Below are 22,084 nucleotides of genomic sequence, written 5' to 3'. Positions count from 1 at the left end.
TCCAGACAATTTGCTAATGCATAATTCAATGTTCTTGCTCACTTTTATGTGATGTAACTGCCATCTCCTCAAAAAGTCATTTAGATGCTACAGAAAACAAACACTTGAAGAGTTTCAGTATATTTTGCTGACAGTAGTGAGGATTTACTACTGAGGATTGAGATATGCCAAGAGCAATTACTTCTCCTGCATACCTCCATTACACAGAAAGCTTGCAGCTATCTCTACTTTCATACCAGTCTCTGGTTTTCACAGGTAATTAGAAAGCTAAAACTATGAACAGTAATTGTGGCTTCAAGTGCATGCCCAGATGTGAGACTGCATTTGTTCAGCTAAGTACTGTTATGTTCACAGCTGAATTCATCTGCAACTGTGGACAAAGAAGCAGAAGCTCTCTAAAGGCCTGGGGATGTGGAATTTCCTGTGATGAAAAATTATCAAGTCTTAAATTAGTAGCATTTTGCATGGTAAATTCCAAAAAACAGAGAATCTCTAAAAAGAGCAGAAATTATAATCATGTAGCACAGAAAAAAATTAAATGTGGAAGTAGAGGTTGTTGGTTTTTAAAAGAAAACATGTCTGCAAGACTGAAATGCTGTGGCTCTCTGTAGTTTTTCATATCTTTCATATAAAAGCCAAAATTCAAGTGTCAAGGGAAAAATATTAAAAGCTGGAAGAAAATTTTTTAAAAATATGTGGGGTTTTGTTTCATCTGAACAACACTTTTGTGAAGGTAGATAAGCCAATTTCAGACATTCTTGAATGGAACTGTTATATTTTTCTTATTTTTGAAAACAGTCTTTTTGAATGTGTTCCAAAGCCCAGTCCTAGCCTAAACTGAATCTGCTGTCATTGCTGTCATCAGTGGCAGGACTGCTACAAATTGCCTGGGATTATGGTCCTGCTTGTCCCCTTTTATCAACTGTCAGTCTTGATAATTTAATGCACAAAGGGAAATTTTTCTTAAGCTATTGTGTTTGGGTGGGTTTTTTTCCTTAAATGTCTCATTATAATGATTCTTCAAAATCTGATGAGTAATAGCATACTTTCTTTTCTTGTGTACACAGTCTGCTGCAAATTCACCTACTTCCCAATTAAGGGTGCCAGACAGTAGAACTGTTTTTCAACAGAAAACGTCTGCTTCAATTTCAGAAGTGGGAGGAGGATGATCATACAGCTCTACAAAGTTACATTATGTAGCCAAAGGTCATTCTGAAGATAAACCTCAGGAACAGAGAGGCATCAATATAGTTTTGTGAACTAGTATAAGTGTTTTAATTGAAATCTTGTTCATAAAAAAAGTGGGTTTTGTGTATACTTTTTTAAGACCGATAGACACATCTAGCTTCTGCTATTGCCAGCACTCCTGGAGCTTTTGCTCTGCATAAAATTCTCCAGCTGGCAAAGGGCCAGCATGAGACTCTATAGACTGGTAGCTTTCCTGTGTGTGTGTCTTTAACAGACTGCAATGCTTGTGCTATCTTATGATGCAAGGTGAGAACTCAACCCATGCTGGCTTACCTTGTGGGTTAGAGAGTGTTGTTTGAGATGGTGGGGCTGGACAAACTCCATGCCACATTCAGTACAGATGTATGGGCGGATGTCTTTGTGCTTCATCATGTGGTTTTGCAGCTGACTTGGGTACTGAAAGGTCTTATCACACTCCGTGCAATTGTACTGTATAGGGCCACGGTGGGTCGTTAAGTGTCTCTTCAGCTGGGCCAGGGTTGGGAAGTCCAGACCACACTCCACACAAATATTCTCTCGGCCACTCTCATGTTTAGACTCGTGTGCTTTCAGCTCACTGGGGTAGGCAAAACCTCTGCCACAGATCCTGCAGTTGTAAGGCTTGATGTCACTGTGTTGCATCATGTGCCTCTTAAGGTGACTGGTTTGAGTGAAAGCCTTGTGGCACACCTGGCATTTATGTGGCCGAGTGCCCTGATGCGTCAACATATGTGTATGCAGGTGGCTCAACTGCTTGAAAAGCTTACCACATCGGGTGCAAGCATGTGGCTTAATGCCGCTGTGCCCCAAGATATGAGTGACCAAATTGTACTTGGATGTATAGGATTTCTCACACATGGGACATTGCCAGCGTTTCTGTTCACCTCCCACGTCAACATAGTAACTGTCATCTATCTGAAGGTTGACATCTACTCTTTCTACTTTCTGTTTATTTTCACCACTTTCTCTTACTTCAGCCCTCCTGAAGGATGGCTCTGGAGGTCTTTTCATTTGAAAAGGGTTCCTGAAACGAAAGTTCGGTGGCACAATAAAAGGAAACATTAAGCCAGGGTGGACTTTAGGATAATAATGGTAAGGAGCCTGCATGAATGCTGGGCTACTGGGCCATGACATGTTAGGCTTCAATGGTTCTTGCTTAATGGGCTTGGCTCCAAAGTGCTCCAGAGTTCTGTAGAACTGAAAGCTAAAGTTGCAGAGGTCGATCATTTGGGAGCTGTACTTGGACTGTGCTTGCTGTTGAAAAGCGAAGGGGAGACTGGAAGAGCCTACACCATTGTGGTCTTCAGGTCTGCCTGGTGGTGTTGAGGAACCTTCGAGGGCAATAGAGGGAGGCATTTTTGTTGGCATGCTCTTACGTTTCCGAGACCCTCCTTCCAAGGACCCCTGGAGTGTTTCCATGTCTCCAAGAGGAGGAGAGCCATAGCAGAAATGTGAGAGGTGTGGTCTGAATTCTTCACCAAATGGCGTTGTTCCATGTGGCTTTCTAAGAGGGCTCAGTGGCTGCAGGCAATGGGAGAAGGGAGAGGCTTGAGTACTGTCCTCATTAAAGTTCGTTTCTTCATTCTTCATCATGTTTGACACGACACACTACTTTGCCGCTGAATCTCTACGATGATATTTCTGTGTAATGTAATTCAGTCAGGCTATTTGTGGGCAAAATCCTGTCCTTGGCTCTGTATGCACAGGCTCTAGAAACTGGCGGTGCATCTAAAGGATATGGCAATACAAACAATAATGTGCACATTTATTATGGTTGTGACATGAAAAGTCAAAGCCAAAAAATGTTAAACTTCTTTTTATCATTAATGTGTGCTGCTGTGAGAGAAAACAATGGCCAAGTGATCTAAGGACACTGTGTACCATCAGGTTTTGCGCCGTGCTTCCTGGCTTCTCTCATTTTGTATTGTAATAAGAAGGTGGAGATTAATTTATTTTCTTTATTTTAATCCCAGAGATATTTACCTGGCAGATCTTGGGGAGGAAAGACCTTTGATGACTCTCCAAATTACATTCAGTTTTACACACTCAATCTAGGTTTTTTTGTCCCACGAGTTTTTTTTCTGACACTGAGTCTTGTTGAACCTCATGCAGTTGGCCTCAGCCTATCACTCCAGGTCCCTCTGAAGAGCCTTCCTGCCCCCCAGCAGATCAACACTCCTACTCATCTTGGTGTTATCTTTAAACTGCCTGAGTGTGCACTCAAATACCTTGTCCAGATCACCAATAAAGGCACTGAATAGAACTGTGCCCAACACTGAGCAGTGGGGAACACCATTCACCACCATTCTCTGGGCCCAGATCCAGACATTTTTTACCCAGAAAAGAGTACGCCCATCCAAGCTGTGGGCAGCCAGCTTCTGCAGGAGGATGCTGTGGGAAATGGTGCCACAGGCTTTACTGAAGTCCAGGAAGACCACATCCACAGCCTTTCCCTCAACCACTAAGCAGGTCACTTTGCCATAGAAGGAGACTGGATTAGTCAAGCAGGACCTGCCTTTCACCAACCCATGCTGACTGAGCCAGATCACCTGGTTGTCCTGCACATGCTGCATGATGGGACTCACGGTGATCAGCTCTATAACCTTCTCTGACACAGAGGTAAAGCTGACAGCCCTCTAGTTCCTTGAATCCTTCCTCCAGCCCTTCTTGTAGATGGGCTTCACATTTGCTTCCCGTACTAGTTAACCAGGACTGCTGGTTGATGAAGGAAGGTGGCTACTGAGTATTTCTGCCAGCTCCCTCAGCACTCTCAGTTGGATCCAATCTGGACCAATAGACTTTTGAGTGTCTAAGTGGTGCAGCAGGTCACATAGCAGTTCCCTTTAGATTATGAGGGCTTCAGTTTGCTCCCTTCCCCTGTGTTCCAGCTCAAGGGACTGGGGACCTGTAGAAAAACTGATTTTACTATTAAAGACTGAGGCGAAGACAACAAAGAGTACCTGAGCCTTTGTCACTATGTTTAGCCTCATGTTAAACAAAGGATGGAGGTTCTCCTCAGCTCTACTTTTGTTGCTAATACATATATAGAAATATGTTTATTGCCTTTTATGGCAGTAGGCAGATAATATATTCTAGTTGGTCTTTGGCTCTTCTGATTTTCTCCCTGCATAATCTCACATCCTTGGATTCTTCCTTAGTGACACACTTATCTGGATGTGTGTGTATGTGTTTCAGTACATGCATCTATCCAGGCAGAGGTCCATTTGGAAAACTAGACATACTTTCTCCCTTTCACCTGTGACATGTTGATGCTATTTATAACACTGTTCTTGGAAATGCTTGGGTGGAGAGCGTGAAGGTAGTTGGAGCACTAAAGACATGTCTGGGGTTTGATTTTTTTTTTCCAAAAAGCTTCATGCTGGATAAACTTGCTTCTAAAGATAGATAAAAACACATCGTTGTGACCTATTTAAGCTGTGGACAAGGGCAGGCATCTTAAAAACCTGCTTGCAAAGAAATTCCTTCTGACAGGGTCAACTATTGCATTGTCTTTGAGATACTGTGTGAAGGCAAAGGCTCAGTGATAAAAGTTTAAGATAGAAAATTTAGACAAAGGACAAATGCACAATCAATCAACTACTGTACAAAAAAGGAGTAGTAATTAAAGCAAGGATCTCTAAGTCGATGATTCAAAATACACTTGTGATAGTGGAAAAGGATAAAAAATTTCTTACAGCTGGGTTAAGTATCTAATAATTATATCAGGATGTGACTTTAAGTCCCTAGCTCACTGATTAGAAATATACACACACACACACACATATATATATATACACAGATGCTACATACACAATATTAGTGTGTGTATACAAATATAGATGTAATGTATATGTGTGCATGTTCCATTCCAGAGGATCAGTAGGGAGTATGCATTCTTCTGTTTCCTTGTCACTCACTATCCTCTGCACAAAAAAAAAAGGAACAAATAGATTTGGAAGGTTCTTTAGGTACAAAGACTTGGCTTATTAAAAAGGGAGAAAGAGAATCCTCTGATTACCAAAAAAGATCCTACTTCTGGAAGAGACAAAGGGTTTTTTTCTAAATTAATTTTAAGCAAACTTAAATTCACACAACTTAAACATAAAATATGCCTGCAGACTGAAATCTGCCCTTCAAAGCACAGGCATATCCCTCAAACATTTCTCACCTTGTGTGAAAGATTCTTTTACAGCAATATGGGTAAAAAATTCTTCAGAAAGCAAATAGCAACTGAAAACACGGCTATGTTATTTGCTTTTTTTGTTAGATTACTGAAATGCTGCCAAAAACCCACAGAAATGACAGTGGGTTGTGTCTAATGACTGTCTTGTCTCTTGACTGTCAGTTACTCCCTTTTTTCACAGCCTGGTTTATGCAAAATTTCTTTTTTTCTGGCATGCGTAGTTATGGTAGAGGCTGTAGAACTGCTTGAGATTACTAGAAAAAAATAATTTCCTTGCACTACTAACCTTTGGCTGCTTTCACTGAGTGTGTGGGTTTATTCCATTGTCCACAGCTACACACATCATGGGACTAAGCCTAGGAGGGAAAGTATTTAAATAGTCAGTAACCAGCACAATCAGAGATGCTATATAATCCAACAAAGAGCTCCTAAAGGGAGCTTAGGTGGAGAACTTTAAACTTTCAGTAGTATAGTTCCTCAATAATTTTGTTTAATCTGACTCTGGAACAGCCGATCTTATTTTAATACTCTACAATAAATAAGGAGGGAGCAATTGAAAAATTTTTGTTTTAAATATCTCCTAGAGACAGTCTGTGTTCCTTATCTAAGCAGTTTAAGAATTCAATTTTCTTCATCACTTACTCTTAAAAGGTAATGCTATTAGTTTAAACCTGACTAGACATCAAAAGTTCTAGCTTTTATGATATTTCAGCTCATGACTTTTGAAAATATAGTCTGGAAAGTTTACTGACACAGAAGTTTCCCTGCTGTACTGTATTCTCCACAGTTTAAAAACTCCTAAAACTAGTACTCCAGAGCTTGTTAAAAAATTATATTTTTTAGAACAGACAATCATCCTCACAGTTCCTTTGTTTAAGTAAGTAGGTGTATTTGGAGATACAGTGTTTTGAAAAATCAAACCACAACTGAGGTCTCACCCCGTTCTTTCAAAAAAACCCCAAACTTAGTACAGAATAGGAATCAACATTCACTTTCCCATTTCCACTCATCATATTTCTAGAGACAAAGGATTTTTAAAAGTATATAAAACATACTGTTCACTCTACATTGAGGGATATGCTCCAGTTAATATTTTGCACTAAAGACAACAGCAATTTTCTTTAGACTTCACTGGAACCAAGATTCTGCTTTGACCTTCAAAATTTTTCCTGTCTGTGGATTATGGACTGATTTCTTCTGTCTATAGACTAATAATAGGCCCAGCCATAAAAATGTGAGGTTATGAAATTTCTCAAGATGAACATTGACTGCTACTGTTGTAATTTTTCTCCTGGTCAACACAGAGATAAAACCAGAAATTAGACCAACATGAGTGGAAATGGTATGTACCCTCTAACAAAGGGAAACAGGCTTTATTAGGAGGTTTGCACCTGTGTACTATTTAACAAGAAGCTGAAAAAGAGGAAATTGTAAGAAGTCTAAAGATGTCTGAATAGGTGTCTCTTATCTGGAAGAGAAATTTCATGTTTAATTGAATATATATGACTGTAGCAACCATGCCTTGTAAGAGTGCTTTCCTTCTTGCACTCCTCTTAGGGCTGAAATATTGACATCTATAAATCTGTTCTTGTGTCTGATGTGGTGAAGATCAGTAACCACTGACACACTACTGCATTTCTTGAGCTGAAGTTGTGCAGATAGAGATCTTTAGACTTACTGAACCTTTTTTTTACAATCACTGACTTTCGTAAACTGTTAATATGGAGATAGTTATGGTTAACTTAACAGATTCTATTGGATCTCCTTCATTCAGTTCACACTTCCAAATAGGTTTTGGTTTTAAACCTACTCAGACATATAGGCGTTGAACTAAGCAAAAAACTATTTACCCATCTTTCATTTACTGTTTACAGAAGACTCACATCAGTCTCAGGATCTGACCAAATGGGCTTTACTATGATGAATTAATCTCATTTCAGCAACAAAGTCGTGTTCTCAAATGGATCTACACTGCTTTGTCACTGACTTGATTTGTCAGGCTATAGAAAAATTTATGTATCCATGACTGGTAACCAAATATTTTCAGTTAGCACACATCTCCTTAACAATTTTCCCTGCTAGTTTCCTCAATGTCATCATGAACTCCTGTAAGTTCCTTTTTTCTGTCCCTTCCACGTCTCTCCTGCTGCCTCCAGCATGTGGGTGAAGTTGTGTGATAATGTTGTCAATCCTCATTTCCTTTTTTGTTGGGAATTTCATAATTTCAGAGAGTTGGAAAGCGATCCTGTGGATTCTTTAACATTTAGTTTTCAATCATGTCTTGTCTGTTTTACTGGTTTTATGCCATGTCTTGAGTAAGAAGCTGTGTTAGATGATAAGAACCATGCATCTATTTGTCATTTGTACAGTCAGGTTTTTGCTTGTACATGCTACCTTGGTGAATGTTGCAGAAGTTCTAAATGTGCTCAAAAGATTTAGAGGGATTTCAGTACTAGGTTCATGATATATTGGCTCAAGATGTCATTATTATTCAATAGTGGATTATGTGTTTATTTTTTTTCAAATGAAAGTATTTCATGTACTCTAGGCTTTTGAGTGACTGTAGTCATCAGAGGAGGGTAGAAAGCAAATGATCATTTTCAAAACCATACCAGAACTTCTCTAAAATCTGTGTCAGCTCTCCCCCATCCTTCTTTAGAGAGGTCCATGCAAGGTGTGTTTTCCATTCATGTCTTCCAGGCATAAATGAAACCATTTCAAGTATATAAATTTGAAAAATGGACTCCATTAACATTTACTGAGTGCATATTTATATATTCAAGTTGAATACATAAACTGAATATGTTATATGTAAACTAAGTTAATAGAACCAAATCGGTCTTTGAAGTCCTTATGTTAGATTATTTAAAGCTAAATAAAAATATTATTTATATTTTAAATTAAAAGAGCACTTTTTCTGTCACAGGGATATAGCTGGAAGAAGAAATCTGGACTACCTTGCAAAAATAAACATGTATTTAGGAAAAGTATTCAAAATCAATGAGTGTAAACATCGATTAGGGAGACACAAATATTGGTGACACCTTAAAAAAACAGGTTTGATCTGGAATAATAGCCATCGTGAAGTCTCCAGTCTTTTCCAATGCCACTTTTACAAGCTTTTGTTTTCATCCTGTCATGTACACGTAGACTGGGTGTCAAATGAAGTCTAGCTTAATTGTCTGGTGAGGTAAGGCTTCTTCTTCCATGCCTTTTATGACACAGACATGTCAGCTTAAATGGACAACACTAAAGATACTGCCATAAGTGTTACTCTTCCCCTTTCATATTCCCGTTATTAATAGGACTGGAATTGGAGACAATGATCTGGAATGACTGAAAATGAGAAGTGGAACGGATCAGGTTTTTTTCTTCCTGCATTAATATTATAGTATTGAGGACCTCAGTATTTTTTCACTTCTCCCTGGGAAACTACCTTCATCTGCTGATATCAGGCTTCAGGATAAAACTTCTTCTTTCCAACAACAAAAATAGGGTTTTTTTCTCAGCAAATGCTTGGTAAAAGAAAACGGCTAACCTTTGGTAACTCTTCATAGGGCATAATCAGAGTCCACTAGGGTTTATGGAAAGATTTCCAGTGAATCTGAAACTAATCCTTCACAATTTTCCTTGTTGTTTGTTGTGAGTTTTGTTGTCAAATCCATCTATGCCATGACCAAAATTTGATACTTTTGACAAATGTATTACATATAGAAAAATCAACTTCTATCTCGAGACAATATGTTAACAGATAGTAACCTTTGCAGACAAACTCAATGGAAATCAAACAATTACACATGTAGGAAACCTAACTGATTGAAAAATCTGACACTTTTAAACAGCTTAACATGACATATTAAACAGATGCAATGAGTAATGAACTTTCAAACATACATATTAATTATGGTTTTTTCCTTCATTGGCTCTGTTCTGGTGTGTCTTGCTCCATGTTTGAAGTTTGATCATTTTAGATATTCATTCTGCTCTAAGGCTTCTTATGCAATATATCTGTATCAGTATTGCCTGAGATAACATCAATATAGAGAAATGGATCTTGACAGAAATACCCTCAGAATCCCCTGACAGAAATACAGAAATACTCTCCCCTCATTGTTTTTGTTATTCCATTTTTTAACCATTTTATATCACATGATATTTGTTTTATTTTAGCTGGGAGAGATAGAAGTTTAGGAAACATCCCCGTTTGCCCACATACTCTATGGAATGGCTTTTAGAATCATCTTGGATATATGTGTAACTTGGGGTTTTTTTCTCAGTTTTTGGAGAGCAAGACAGGTTGAGCACTTTTACAGGAATACAGTTACTTCAGTATTCCTTGTAATAGAAAATATGGTCAAAATAGTGTCAAAATGACTTCACATTCACTTTCCCATAACTTACAGATCATTCGTGTTTGGATAATTATTGAAAGTGTTAAAACAGTCTTGGAGATTTACTCCGCTGAAAGTATGGAGCAGTCCCACTACTCATCTTGCCAAAGCTGGGGCACTATTTGTGGCATCAGGTGTGCCTACATGCTTGATTTTCAGTGGTGGCGTTAATTAACTCAAAAGATTGACAGGTGCTGTAGATATTTTTCTTCTCTCCAGAGCAATTGACATGTTCTCTACCTTAGCAAAATGGTCTGTTATCCCTCTTATTGCTTTTATATGTCCTATGTCCAAGGCTTAACAAAACCTTTGCTATCAGTATTACTATTTTCTGCTGTCTAGCCTCCAGGTGGAGGTCACAGAGCAATAAGGCTGAGTTAATCACCTAACATCTTCAACAGAACCTTACAGGCAATGCCCCTAGTACTAATTAAGCCTCATGGACCAGCTCTAGTCACTTCAATGTACATAGCAAGTGTCCGTTGAGTACAGCTGAGGCTCACAACTGTTTTGTCCCTTTGTTTCTCTTTTTCTCATCCTTCTTTCTCCTTTTTTTTCCTTCCTCTTTGTAAGTTTTCTTAGTTCTCTTATGTTTTCTTCCCTCTTCACTTCTCTATTCCATCTGTGGTTCATTCCATCTCTGCCTCTGTGTTCTGGCTTTAAAATGGTCAGCAACACATAGATAATCTGGATAACGAAGTGGTCCACAGACTCTGAAGTGTTAACTGTTTACACAAAGTAACCCCAAACTACAGCTACACGTGAGGCGAGGCAAGGCACGCAAAGCGTCTGGTCTAAAAATGTGTAAGGGTGCAAAGATTATACGTCCTAAACTGAGCACCTCCACCTGCTTGATTCTCTGGTCTCAGTAGAGAATTCAAGGCTGCTTTGAGGTGGAGCAGAATGTGAGAGAGAACAGCCATTTGCTTGCATATCTCTCCCTCTGGGTTCACAGCATAGCTCTGCCCCATCTCCTCACAGCAGAGTGGACTCTGACTTAGCCTCATACCTTTGTCTTTCCTTCCACAGAAGCCCGCTAAGTGTAGAGCTTCCAGTGAGGTAGAGGAGGATGTAAAACAAGTCATATCAGCTTAGGCTAGTAGTGTAGCTAACCTAGGATCCTAATCTTGAGAAGAATATAAGAAATAGGGGACAGTATCAGGACAAATTTCCAGTCTTGTCCTCAGGTGTCCAGTTGTCTGTGGCTCAAAGCTTTCATTATCCAAAGATGTTGTATTTTGACTTTTTTTCTTATTCCATAGGGGATGAATGTGGATAAAAGTTTTTTAGTATAAAAATATGGAGAACACTGTTTCTTGTGCGCTGCAGGACATATGGAAATTAGTACTCTGTCCTGGGGAAGTGAGATATCTCTGAGTGTTTTGATGGAGGATCTTGAACCTCCAGAGATTTCTAGATGAGTCAGGGCAGCAAGAACAGCATTGTTCAGGGAAACAGATGTTCACCTACACTCTTCTCAATCTCCCTAAAACACTTCTATTTCTTCTCCTTAAAGTTACGTGAAACTCATGTGTAGGGTATTTTGCGCATACCCCACTTTCCCACTGCTTTAACGGCTGATCCTATCCTGTTTCAGTTTCTCTAATCTTTAGAGCAAAAGACATTCATATTCTGAATAGAAGTTTGGAGGATACACGAGGGTGAGCTATTGCCTCAAGCAGGCTAACTAGTGTGCTACACTGGATTGCTTTTTAAGCTGCTCTGGTGTTTGTGACTAGGAGAAATTGTCTAAGCCAGTTTTTTGGTGTGTTTTCTTTTGAAAAGAAAACAAAAATGTAATACTGAGCACTGAGAGCTGCTGTCTAGCAAACAAGTACAGGTCTAAATTTAGACTGAGGTGTATCTTAACAAATTGCACTCAGCCCATACTGGCCGCTCAATCCTTTCTTCTGGAGTTTTGGCATTATAGAGAGGGGGTTGTGAGGCTGTCATGGTTCAAGCCCAGCCAGAAACAAAGTGCCACTAGCTGGCTCTCCCTCTCCACACCTCCCATAAGATGAGGAGGAGAATTGGAAAACGTAATCCATGGGTTAAGATAAGAACAAGTATAACAACTAAACTAAACTAAGATATAATAGCAGTAAGAATAATAAAGTATAATAATAGTACTTAAGAGAAACAAAACCCAAGAGAAAAGCCCAAGTTATTCACAGTGCCACTGTTCACTACCCGCTGACTGATGTCCGAGCAGCAATCTGCCCCTCCTGCCCAATCCTCCCATTTTATATATTTGGCAGAACATCCTATGGTATAAAGGGGCAAAATGAACTGAAAGGACACTGACTCTCTAGCCAAGCCATAAATGCAGTCACTGAGGAGGTTGAAGTGCCTTTAACTTTCAATATACCTGGAGAAGTACACATGGAGAGGAGTACATACCCACCTCTAGATATAAATATAAATATTCTTACACGATAAGGTCTCCAAAAGCATTGTGCTACAAGAATACTGAGTCTCCAACATTTGAGGATAACAGAACCAGATTGGTCATGATGTTGACACTGGAGCACATACAGTAGCAGAGCTTCAAATGGGGAAAACTTCAATGGTGCCATCAGACAGAGTGGAAATGTACTTTGATCCTACCCACGGTAGTTATTGGAATTAATGATGGGTTTGTCAGCTCACGTAATCACTCAGTAGAACAATGACAGTAATTAGTCCTAAATAACTGTCCTAATTCTCTCCCTGGCATCATCCTCGTTGTACTGAGATCATTGTGGAAAATCTGGGGTGTAGCTGAGACTAAGATCTGGGATTTGGCTGTTATGAGATGATGCCAATAAGATTAATTTCTTCCTTTTCTTCAGTGGATAAGGAGCTCTCATGTCAAAGACTGGAATCATGGATCTGCCCTTGCCTTTATAAAGTATGTGGAGTCACTTTAATCACTCTTTATAGAAGTCCTATAATTCCATCCCTGTTTCCTGTCTGCTTCCATATCTGCCACTGTAAATTAAAATAGTACATTTTTTACGCCATAGGAATCCTGTGTATTAAACAATATTTCCTCTGGAAAATTATCAAATAATGCTAATGCAGTTTTCAGATTATTTTTTTTGTTTCTCACCATATAGGTGCTATAAGTGACAGGATGAGCAGAAGAACAAACAAATATAAGGAAGGATCTGTGAAGTAATATTGAGGAGAGCGTGGAGTCTTTGAAAGAATAGTTTGGATATAATCTTTCCACCTGAAATGCACAATCATTAAACACTATAGAGTGATGTGAAGACAGACGAGGTTTGAATTGTACAGTATTATTATTTTAAAACAGATAACAGAGCTATGTAGAACACCCAGAAAAAGAACGATCAAAAAAGCATGCCCTTCCATAACCTTCATGCTATCCTGCTTGGGCTCTTGTTTTGAAAGTAAACCTTGCACTGGTATTTACAGCCTCTTAATAGGAGACAGACTGAACTTTCCTTCCTACAGTAGCCCTAATGTCGTTATCACTTCTAGGATGGCCAGAAAGATGATCTGTCTCTTGCCACCTTATTGTTATCTTAAAGGGTAGCTAAGGGCCAGCTTCAATCTTGATTCTTCAAGACATCTCATGGGCAGCCTCCTGTATTGTTAGCAGTTAATGGCACCCTCTGGATGTTGCACGTATAGAGTAACTGGTAACTCAAAAAAGGAAGAACCAGGTAAAAAGTATGTGTATGTTTGGAGAAGGGCCAAGGGAAAAGATGATTGTATAATGTCTCAGTCATGTAAAGTCTCAGTCATATAAACAGATCCAAAACAGATCATTTTTTAAATGAAAGCCTAGCTTTACTTCAACACAGTGGACTACTATTAGTCTTCAGCAGACTGCTGCTTTTTGTATTTATTTTGCATTCAGTTCTTTTTCCACACAGTTCAAAACTCATTGTGAAACTGAAGGTTGCTAAAGTTGTAGGTATTGTGTGTTCCAGTAAGATATGCTATGTTGTACAACATCTGAAAGAAGAAGTTTTCATCCAGAAACTGAGAGAATCAGGAAAAATGTATCTGCTACTGAACACTTCTCTTGGTGTCCAATTCAGGAAAAGTAACTTGCAGATGATGGTTTCCTAATCATTTAGGGAAGACGAATAAATTTAATTTCAGCTGAAGTTTGAGCAGATTTCTTGCTGGAAAAACTGCTTTTCTGAAAAAAATGATTAATCATTATTAACCTCTTTTACTCACTTGCAATTAAGCTGGCTCAGTGGTGACTTAGACCTTTCCCCTCTGAACATAGATTCTATAGGAAACACAGCAAAGGAATTAGAGATGTCATTGCCATTTCTAGGACACCACTGTATTTATTCAGTTGACACTCAACTAGAAAAAGCTAGGCATCATGAGCAATTAGACAGAGTTCAAAATGTCTCTTAAGGCAAATTACTGAGGCATTGGAGGAAACTACTTTTTGGTATACCTAGACTGTCATTGAGAACTGTACTTTGCAGACTGACAGAGCTAAAAATCTATTTAAAATGCTGAAATCCTACCAAACATGCATCTATTGCTCTGAAAATATATCACTTTCATATACATCTCACGACTGTATTCAAATGAGGGTTCATTTTCAGTTTGTTCTATTTAAAGATAAACGTGCTCAGTTCTTCTGTTCCAGCATAAAATACTATTTTTGACTGATCATTTGAAGTGCCTGCAAGAAAGTAGTAAAACTTCCACTCTGAAGTTCTTTCACCTGAAATGCCAAAATTGAATCTTCTTCTTGACCGAACAGCAAAAATCAAATGCTTTCCCTTTCGAATCACCAAAATGCATTTTGCATACCAGTGTTGGTTATTTTATTCACTTCTAGAAGTTTTAAAAACAAGCATTAGTTTGTTGCTACAACTAAAGAAAATCTAAAATTTAAAACATATTTTATATTACTTCTGTGATTTTGATTACTTGGAAAACAAATATCTGTGTAACTAACAGGTGAAAATTCTTGATGTTAGTTATTTTAAACTGAAACATTTAAAATGCCAGTTTTAATGAATTCAGTAAACTAGCATACGGAGTGGGAATGGTAGCTCAAAAAAAATAAGAAATCACTTTTTGCCAAAGGTGAAAAAAAGAAAAAGAGAAAGAGAAAGAAAAAGAAAAGGAAAAAGAAAAAGAAAAAGAAAAAGAAAAAGAAAAAGAAAAAGAAAAAGAAAAAGAAAAAGAAAAAGAAAAAGAAAAAGAAAAAGAAAAAGAAAAAGAAAAAGAAAAAGAAAAAGAAAAAGAAAAAGAAAAAGAAAAAGAAAAAGAAAAAGAAAAAGAAAAAGAAAAAGAAAAAGAAAAAGAAAAAGAAAAAGAAAACTATTGAGAAGAAATTTGGCATAGTTTGAAATCAACCTCCAAACATACAAAATTATTCTGTAAACCTTGAGAGTTCATATCATGAGTGCAACATGAAAACTGTTTGATACAATATTTGTGCTGGTGCAATGCCTTGCTGTGGTATTGTGAAACAAAACACTGTTTTCCTGCACCTTTCCAAGTGTATGGCTTTAGTTCCTGGTAAACCTGAAAGGATTTTACTTCCAACTTGCTCTTCCAGGAGATTCTCTACAGATTTCTGGAGTCTCTATCACAGCACAATAGTTTGGGACAGATACAACACACTTCATATCTTCAGAAACTTGAATTAGGGAATCAGCCCAGCACAAGTTCTACTGTTCTTTAGATGTTGACAGACACTCTAAAAACATATTGTCTCTTCTTTTCACCTCCCGATATTGCTTTTATTACTTATGTATTCCAAATACTTTTAAGAAAAATAAGAAAACTGAAAAAAATATGTTACTTAGAGGTACCATATGAAAGAGGTACCTTTTTTCAAATAATGCTTTCAAATACTTTTTACCTGGAGCTGAAACACGAAGCTGAAACACTAGTTAGAAAAAACCTCAGAGGAAGGACTAAACCTGAAAGAGTAACTATAATTCCAATGTGCTCTTCCTGGATACCTTTAGAGTATATATGATTAAGTTTGGTTTAAATCTAGTGTATTACATGTTGTTAAGAGCACATATTCTTTTTGATTTACAGAGTTTTTAGTAGCAGATCCAGAATAAGCTTCTCCTTGAGAAGCTGCAAAGCCATGTGCTCCCATCCCAGAGCCTCCACACCTGCTCCTCCACCCTGGGAACACCATCCTGGAAAATTCTCTCCACACAGAGAAATTAAGTGACTTCTACTCCTCATCAGACCTCCAGACAGGACTGCGTAAGTAATGCCTGCTTGCTGTCCATTAGTATTCCTTGTACTACAACTTCATCTAAGAATAACAGCTGAAAACCTGTGACCCTTCTCATAACCATGGTTTCAATTTCAAATTGATTGTACCTTTCTGTATTTCATGAGTAAAAAGTAATGTTATCAATATACGAGACCCAGTTTACCTTGTAGCCTTTTGTAATTAAATAAACTCTCAGATTCAATGAACATTTGTATTTTTCATTGTTCTCTGAATTCTACTGCTGCTGAGTTTAAGCAGCTGGAAAGTCAGAGGTTTCCAGAGGCTTAATTTTTATGAGTATTGGCAAGGGGAAAATAGGTTTTCAGGAAACATACTTTTTATCCTAAGCTGTTTCTTTTAACTCACGTGAAGTCATGCCCACCAGCAAAGTAGAAAGAGAATGTATAAGTGTTTTCACCTTCACAGTAGAAGACAGGGAAGAGAAAGTAAAATTAACACATTTTTTCATCCTTCATTCAAATTATTAATAATGTGTCTTTCCCATAACCTTCAGCGTATATATTTTTTAATATAGGATTACTTAGCCTAGTTGCTTTCCATGACATTGAAATACATTTTATAATTTATAATACATTTTATAATACATTTTAAATTGTTGGTTCAGAAGGAAAATGCTGTCTTTTGCTTATCAAGGTCACGGTAACACTAGTATAAAGTCATTTGTTTTCCAAAAGCAAGTTGCAAAGTTATTACACTGGGAAAGAACTAGAACAAAGATTAAATAGTATTTTTAACTGAATCATTAGTATTTTAGAAGCCAAGTAAGAAAAATTAGTCCCTGAAAAACTAAACATGCATGCAGTTCAAGGTGTGTTTTAAATAACCAATAGATATTATTATTAACTTAGGCCTCTTCATTGGGTGAAAATATGAATAGAATTTATAAAATCCCATTGTGTTTTAATAGCAATGGAGAGCTGCAATGTCAGTTTCAGAATATCAGCTTTTCAGCAAAAAGAGGACAATCCCAAGTCATTTTTTTTCTAGACTTTTTGGGGGTTTCTTGAAAGCTTCACATTATTTATTTCTTTATTATTCTCTATTCTCCAAGCTGACGTTAACTTCTTTTTCAATGTTCTTCTGGAATGGTTAACTAGAAAAGGGAAGGCTACTGCATTGAAGAAGAAAATGTTCATTTGGTTTTAAGAGATGGTTGATTTTAAAAAATCAATTGGAGTATAAAATCACTCCATCAAATGAAGAGTTGTACAATTATCTGTAGCAGGCTACATAACACTTGTCAGGTCTGTTTGAAGGAATAGTTTTTCTCATTGGATCACTTGCTACTGACAAAGCTGGCTGCTGGAGGTGTTCATTGAGATATATGTCTTTTTACATCAGCTTTTCAATATCAAAGGTTGGAAACAGTCTAAGTGTTATTTGGGGTAATCCGTACTCTTCTGCCTCTGTATATGAGGCTTGTCTTGGACTGCTGCTGTGATTCATCCTCCTGTGCCTCTCCTATTCTAAGTCCTGCATATCTATCTGGCTCTCCTAGAAGTGACGCCTGGGAAAAGGCATGTCAATATGTTCATCTGTGAAATGCACATCATGCCTCTCAGTCTACCATTATCTGCTCCACATCCAGACAGTCCTAAGGCAAGGCTCTTTTTGATGTTCAAAAGAACACAAAAGCAGTAAAGAACTCATTGAAATGCAAAGATTCAAATTATGTTCTGGTTGAAAATATGTGTTAGAAGTGACAAAACGTTGCAAGGCGTGTAACTCGGTGGTACTATTCTGCGTCCAAAAGTCACATTCTCAATAGTTTTCATCATTAAAGAAGCTGGTCTTAAATATGAAAAGACAATTGACATTTAAAGAAAGACTTCCATCAGTTTCCAGGCTTTTCTGAATCAGGCCTGTTAACTTGGAATTTCCATGGACTACAACTCATTTCTATAACACCTTTGCCATCATTGGTGTAGCTTTGGTTTGATTTTTCAGAACAAATGCAAAATCTATGTTTTGTTTCATTATAATTGAGAACAAATCAAATGGAAATAATGGCTTCTTTTTATGCTTGGTTTATTACTTCAATTTAATTTTTTTTTTATAACATTGAGGTGAATAACTGAAAATTCATTTCATAGGCATTTAATTTGTGCCAAAGATTGGTAATAGACTGTACTCAATCAAGCAGCAGACTATATCCTTCTCTGCTTGTAAATATCTCAGCAATGTAGCATAAGGATAATATATACACTAAAAATCTCTTCCTGTCACCTGAAGAAAAACATTAGTTGTGTTACAAATTACCATTATACTAAATCATGTTACAGTGATAAATTATACAACATGTAAACAAATAAACTCCAAATGATTGCAAAGACATATTGTTTGAATGAAAAGTAAACCAGATAGGTGAAATCTAAGTATAAAGTTCAAAATTCAAAGTCTAGTTTTTAACTGTCAAATTATTAAGCCTTTCTTTATAAATGCTCTTGTTATCAGGGAAGGGGTTTAAAAATAATATGTACTGGTTTTGGTCACCTACTACGAATACAAACACATATATTTATATATTTCAATCTGTCATAGAAAGAATTCATTGTACACATGGTCCAAATCAATAATACATTAATGTTTAGTATCTTCAGAAACAAAATCTGTACCTAAAGGCTGCAACTGGCTATTACCTACATAATAAACTAAACTTTTGAACTATCAAGTCAAAACTCACAGGTGATTGCTCAAACTCTGCAGTTTGAGCAAAGTACCACTACAAATACAAAGTTTTATTTTCTTTCTCTTTTTTTTAGTGTTTGGGACTTTTTGCTTGAAGTAAAATGTGTCTTTCCAAATGTTTGACAAGTAACTGCCAAAATAGCTGTCCAAATAATCTATTTAATTTGAATTCATATTTAGCCATGTAAAACACAACCCAGGTATCTCAAACAAGAGATGTGGCAAGCGCTTTTCATGGGAACATCTGGCATTTATTTGCTATTAAAAAAGGATTCATTGAAGGTTAAGCATAAACAGATAAAGCCAATAATTAGTATAAAACCAGAAAAAACTACGACATTAAGCTATGGAGTCCAAGAAACAATTCATTTCCACCTCCTTTGGCAGAACCCACCATCTGCTCCTAAAGTGAGCAGAATCTACAACTTACCCAGACATTGGGCTGAATTTCTGATAGAGCACTCCTTCCTATGGAAAAACTTGTAGAAAGATATCAAGTAGAGGGGGAAGTGAATCCCTTCTACTAGTTGGTTCAGCAAGGGGTGGGAGCAGAGGGCTGTCCCAAGACCGGAGCGCAGCCCAGGTGACCCAGTGGGAGCATGAGTAGGAATAGGTAGCTCAAGTCTCCTGCTTGCCCTCCGTGATGCCTTCCTGATATTTAGAGCCTTTCTGTTAAGGCTCCAGGCATCCTGCAGAGGATCCTGCACTTCAGAGAGCTGCAGCTTGAAGCAATACTGGATCAGAAGATGACCAAGCTCTCCTGAAGAGAAATGGACACCTGTCCTAATTCTTCCCCCTCTTCATTCTGCTTTTATAAAAGCATAAGGAGAGGTTTTTTTTTCTTCCCATATTTGAAACACTCTCACATTCAGTCACTCCTTTTATGATCCAGTTCTGAGTGCTCTAATACATTTATATCCAACATGAAAAATATTACTGGTGTCTGCAACAATTCAAACAGCAAATAAACATTTGAGTCCTCTCTATTACTGGTATTGGTGATCAGCCTTGATGTTTTTATGTACTACACAACATGAACTTCTTTTTTTTTTAAGTGAGAAGCTGGAACTGTCTTTCTATGTCTTAAGTGTCTCTGTTCCTAGGCTAATCATATACATAGATGAGCAGCCATAAACACGTGTAATCATAAACACAATGTGGTTTAAGACAACATCAAAAAAAGCACCCCAGTAACTCTTCTCCCACTATAGCACAGGTTAGTGGGTTGGAACAGACTTCAGTAGCGGCAGATGATACATGGAATACATCAATTTGTCTATGACAGAGCTTCTCGTTTTGTTTCAACAGTGGCCTAAATCTTGCTGAAACATTGAGGATAAAGTCAGTGAAGCCTGTAACAAGATTCTGGTAACAGAAGGCATATATGCAAAATTCACAGCAAATTCTTTTCAGCCTCACTGGAAAATGCTTTCTTGTCTCAGTTGTTACATTGTATGCTATTACCACTAGTATCTACAGCATAAATATAATGATTGGCAATGCATATGGTTATTATCTTTTTATCATTTAAATGTGTTTCTGACAAATGCCTTTTCTTACTACAAATCAAATATATTGTACTTAAATAGTTAGCCGTAGAAGCATTTTTACTTAACTTACCAGTTGTTGAAGCTGGAAGGAGTCTTGCCCTAAACTCTCTACCTGCTCTCATGTTGGTAATTTCTCTCTCTCTCCCTCCCCCTGTGCAGAGATTGCAGTGAACTTAGAAAACTAGCAGGGACAGTGTTTCAAATGACTTAAGAAAGAGAACAGGAACAATCATTTCGTTCTCTTTTTTTTTTTCAGATGAGTACAGTACCTTCAGAAAGAAGGAAGGAAGGGAGGGGAGAGGAAGTCAACAACCCTTTGCTTTCCTGCAAAAAAAAAAAAAAAAAGGAAACAGCAGATAGCAATCTCATTTTCTCTCAAACAAAATTTTTGGAAAAATAAATATATCCAAATTAAAAGGCATTCCTCAAGTATTATATCTGCATTATTGGCTTCATAAAACCTGCTTTACAGCTTACTATCTGCAACTGCATTAAGTGAATTTTCAAAATAGTGGGTAGGAAGAAAACATGCGTAACTTATGCAGAACAATTAGCCGTAAGCTTGCACAGATGATCCACATTTTTACGTTAGAGAAGGAGCAATCATAGATGTATACACATACCTTGTTCCTATGCTGATATAGGTACAAAAAAATCTTAAAACCCCTCTTTACTGTGATCAAAAGAAAACACTACATTGAAAATTTATAGAATACCGTGAAATAAAAAAGGTAGCAAAGGGGCATATGAAAATGTTAAGGATCATACCTTGATACTAGAGTTGCAGTAACAAGTAATTTATCTCAGAGAATTGCACTATAGATGACATCCTGGTTTAGACAAACAAAACCCATGTGCCATATTCTAGGACAGACTTTATACTTTATTTTGGTTCTTTCTTTCATCATTAAACATATTTTGACAACCAGATACTGTCCAGCTGGCTGGAGTTACACTTGGAATAAGTTTAGTCCATTGTCCTCCACTGTGGTTTTGTTTGCTTGTATGTTTTCCCCTAACTTTATCTATCATCGGAAGTCCACTTATAGTGATTAGATGCTCCCTTTTTTCCTGCTAATTTCTTTTTTTTTCATTCTAATGTTCTTTCCAGTAAACACCTTCACACTGTTGCTGGAGTAACATTTTCAGTTAGCCTTAGTACTAAAGATGAAGGTGCTCATCAACAAAAAATTGTTTTGTGAAAGACATAAAAAAAATTCCAACCCCTTTCAAATGACCTCTTCTTTGCCCTGGGAGCAATCAGTAGATGAATGTTACTGAAATAAATTGAATTATTGCTGTAAATCCAGTGATAATGTGAAGACAAGTTGGTATCCTCTCCTGTAAAGATTATTAATTCTTTTGTTGTACAATAATGAGAATTGATAAGCTGCAAACCAACATAGGAAGTAGTCCTTTGGCACCTGTCTTCCTTCATGCAGTCTCTGATGCTATTTCTAAAAGACAACTAGCAATGGTTTGGCTGGAGAGACTTTTAATACCCAGAAACTGAAAGTTTTGATAATGGACATTGGTAGTTCACAGAATGGTGCAGGTGCCATGAGTGATTTTTGTGTATTTCCTGGGCTGGGAGAAAGAAGGTGAATTTTCAAAGCAAAAGAATGTAATGCACTTAGGGCATACACGGCAAATGTAATCCTCAATACTCCCTTGGGAGCAGAGGCCCTAATCAAAGAGACATTTAGTGCATACCAAGCACAACAAAAGAAAACAGGCACAGTGAACCACCAAATTAATGTGTTGTCCCGTAGGGTCAGTCTAATAGATCAAA

At 37.5% G+C, this 22,084-nt stretch overlaps 1 protein-coding gene across 4 annotated transcripts in view; it reads right to left on the bottom strand.

Annotated features, from left to right (window-relative positions):
• Window positions 1-20,490, bottom strand: part of ZNF366 (zinc finger protein 366) — a 32,669-nt gene extending 12,179 nt beyond the window's left edge. The window contains exons 1-4 of one of the 4 annotated variants that reach the window (XM_062017862.1): window positions 20,363-20,490; window positions 13,999-14,053; window positions 5,697-5,766; window positions 1,522-2,955 (exon numbers count right to left, since the gene is read on the bottom strand). In XM_062017862.1, coding sequence (XP_061873846.1) covers window positions 1,522-2,820 — 1,299 coding nt within the window. In that variant the 5' untranslated portion in view covers window positions 2,821-2,955; window positions 5,697-5,766; window positions 13,999-14,053; window positions 20,363-20,490. Of the gene's footprint in view, window positions 1-1,521; window positions 2,956-5,696; window positions 5,767-13,998; window positions 14,054-19,172; window positions 19,251-20,362 lie in introns of those variants that run through there. The other 3 variants (XM_062017861.1, XM_062017863.1, XM_062017864.1) reach the window with 3 other exon arrangements.
• Window positions 20,491-22,084: the final 1,594 nt, after the last annotated feature.

Source organism: Colius striatus, chromosome Z (genome assembly GCF_028858725.1).
Source record: "Colius striatus isolate bColStr4 chromosome Z, bColStr4.1.hap1, whole genome shotgun sequence".
In the NCBI taxonomy this organism is placed as follows: Eukaryota; Metazoa; Chordata; class Aves; order Coliiformes; family Coliidae; genus Colius; species Colius striatus.
The sequence above is the reverse complement of the archived record's forward strand: the minus strand, read 5'-3'. Positions and strand labels throughout refer to the sequence as shown.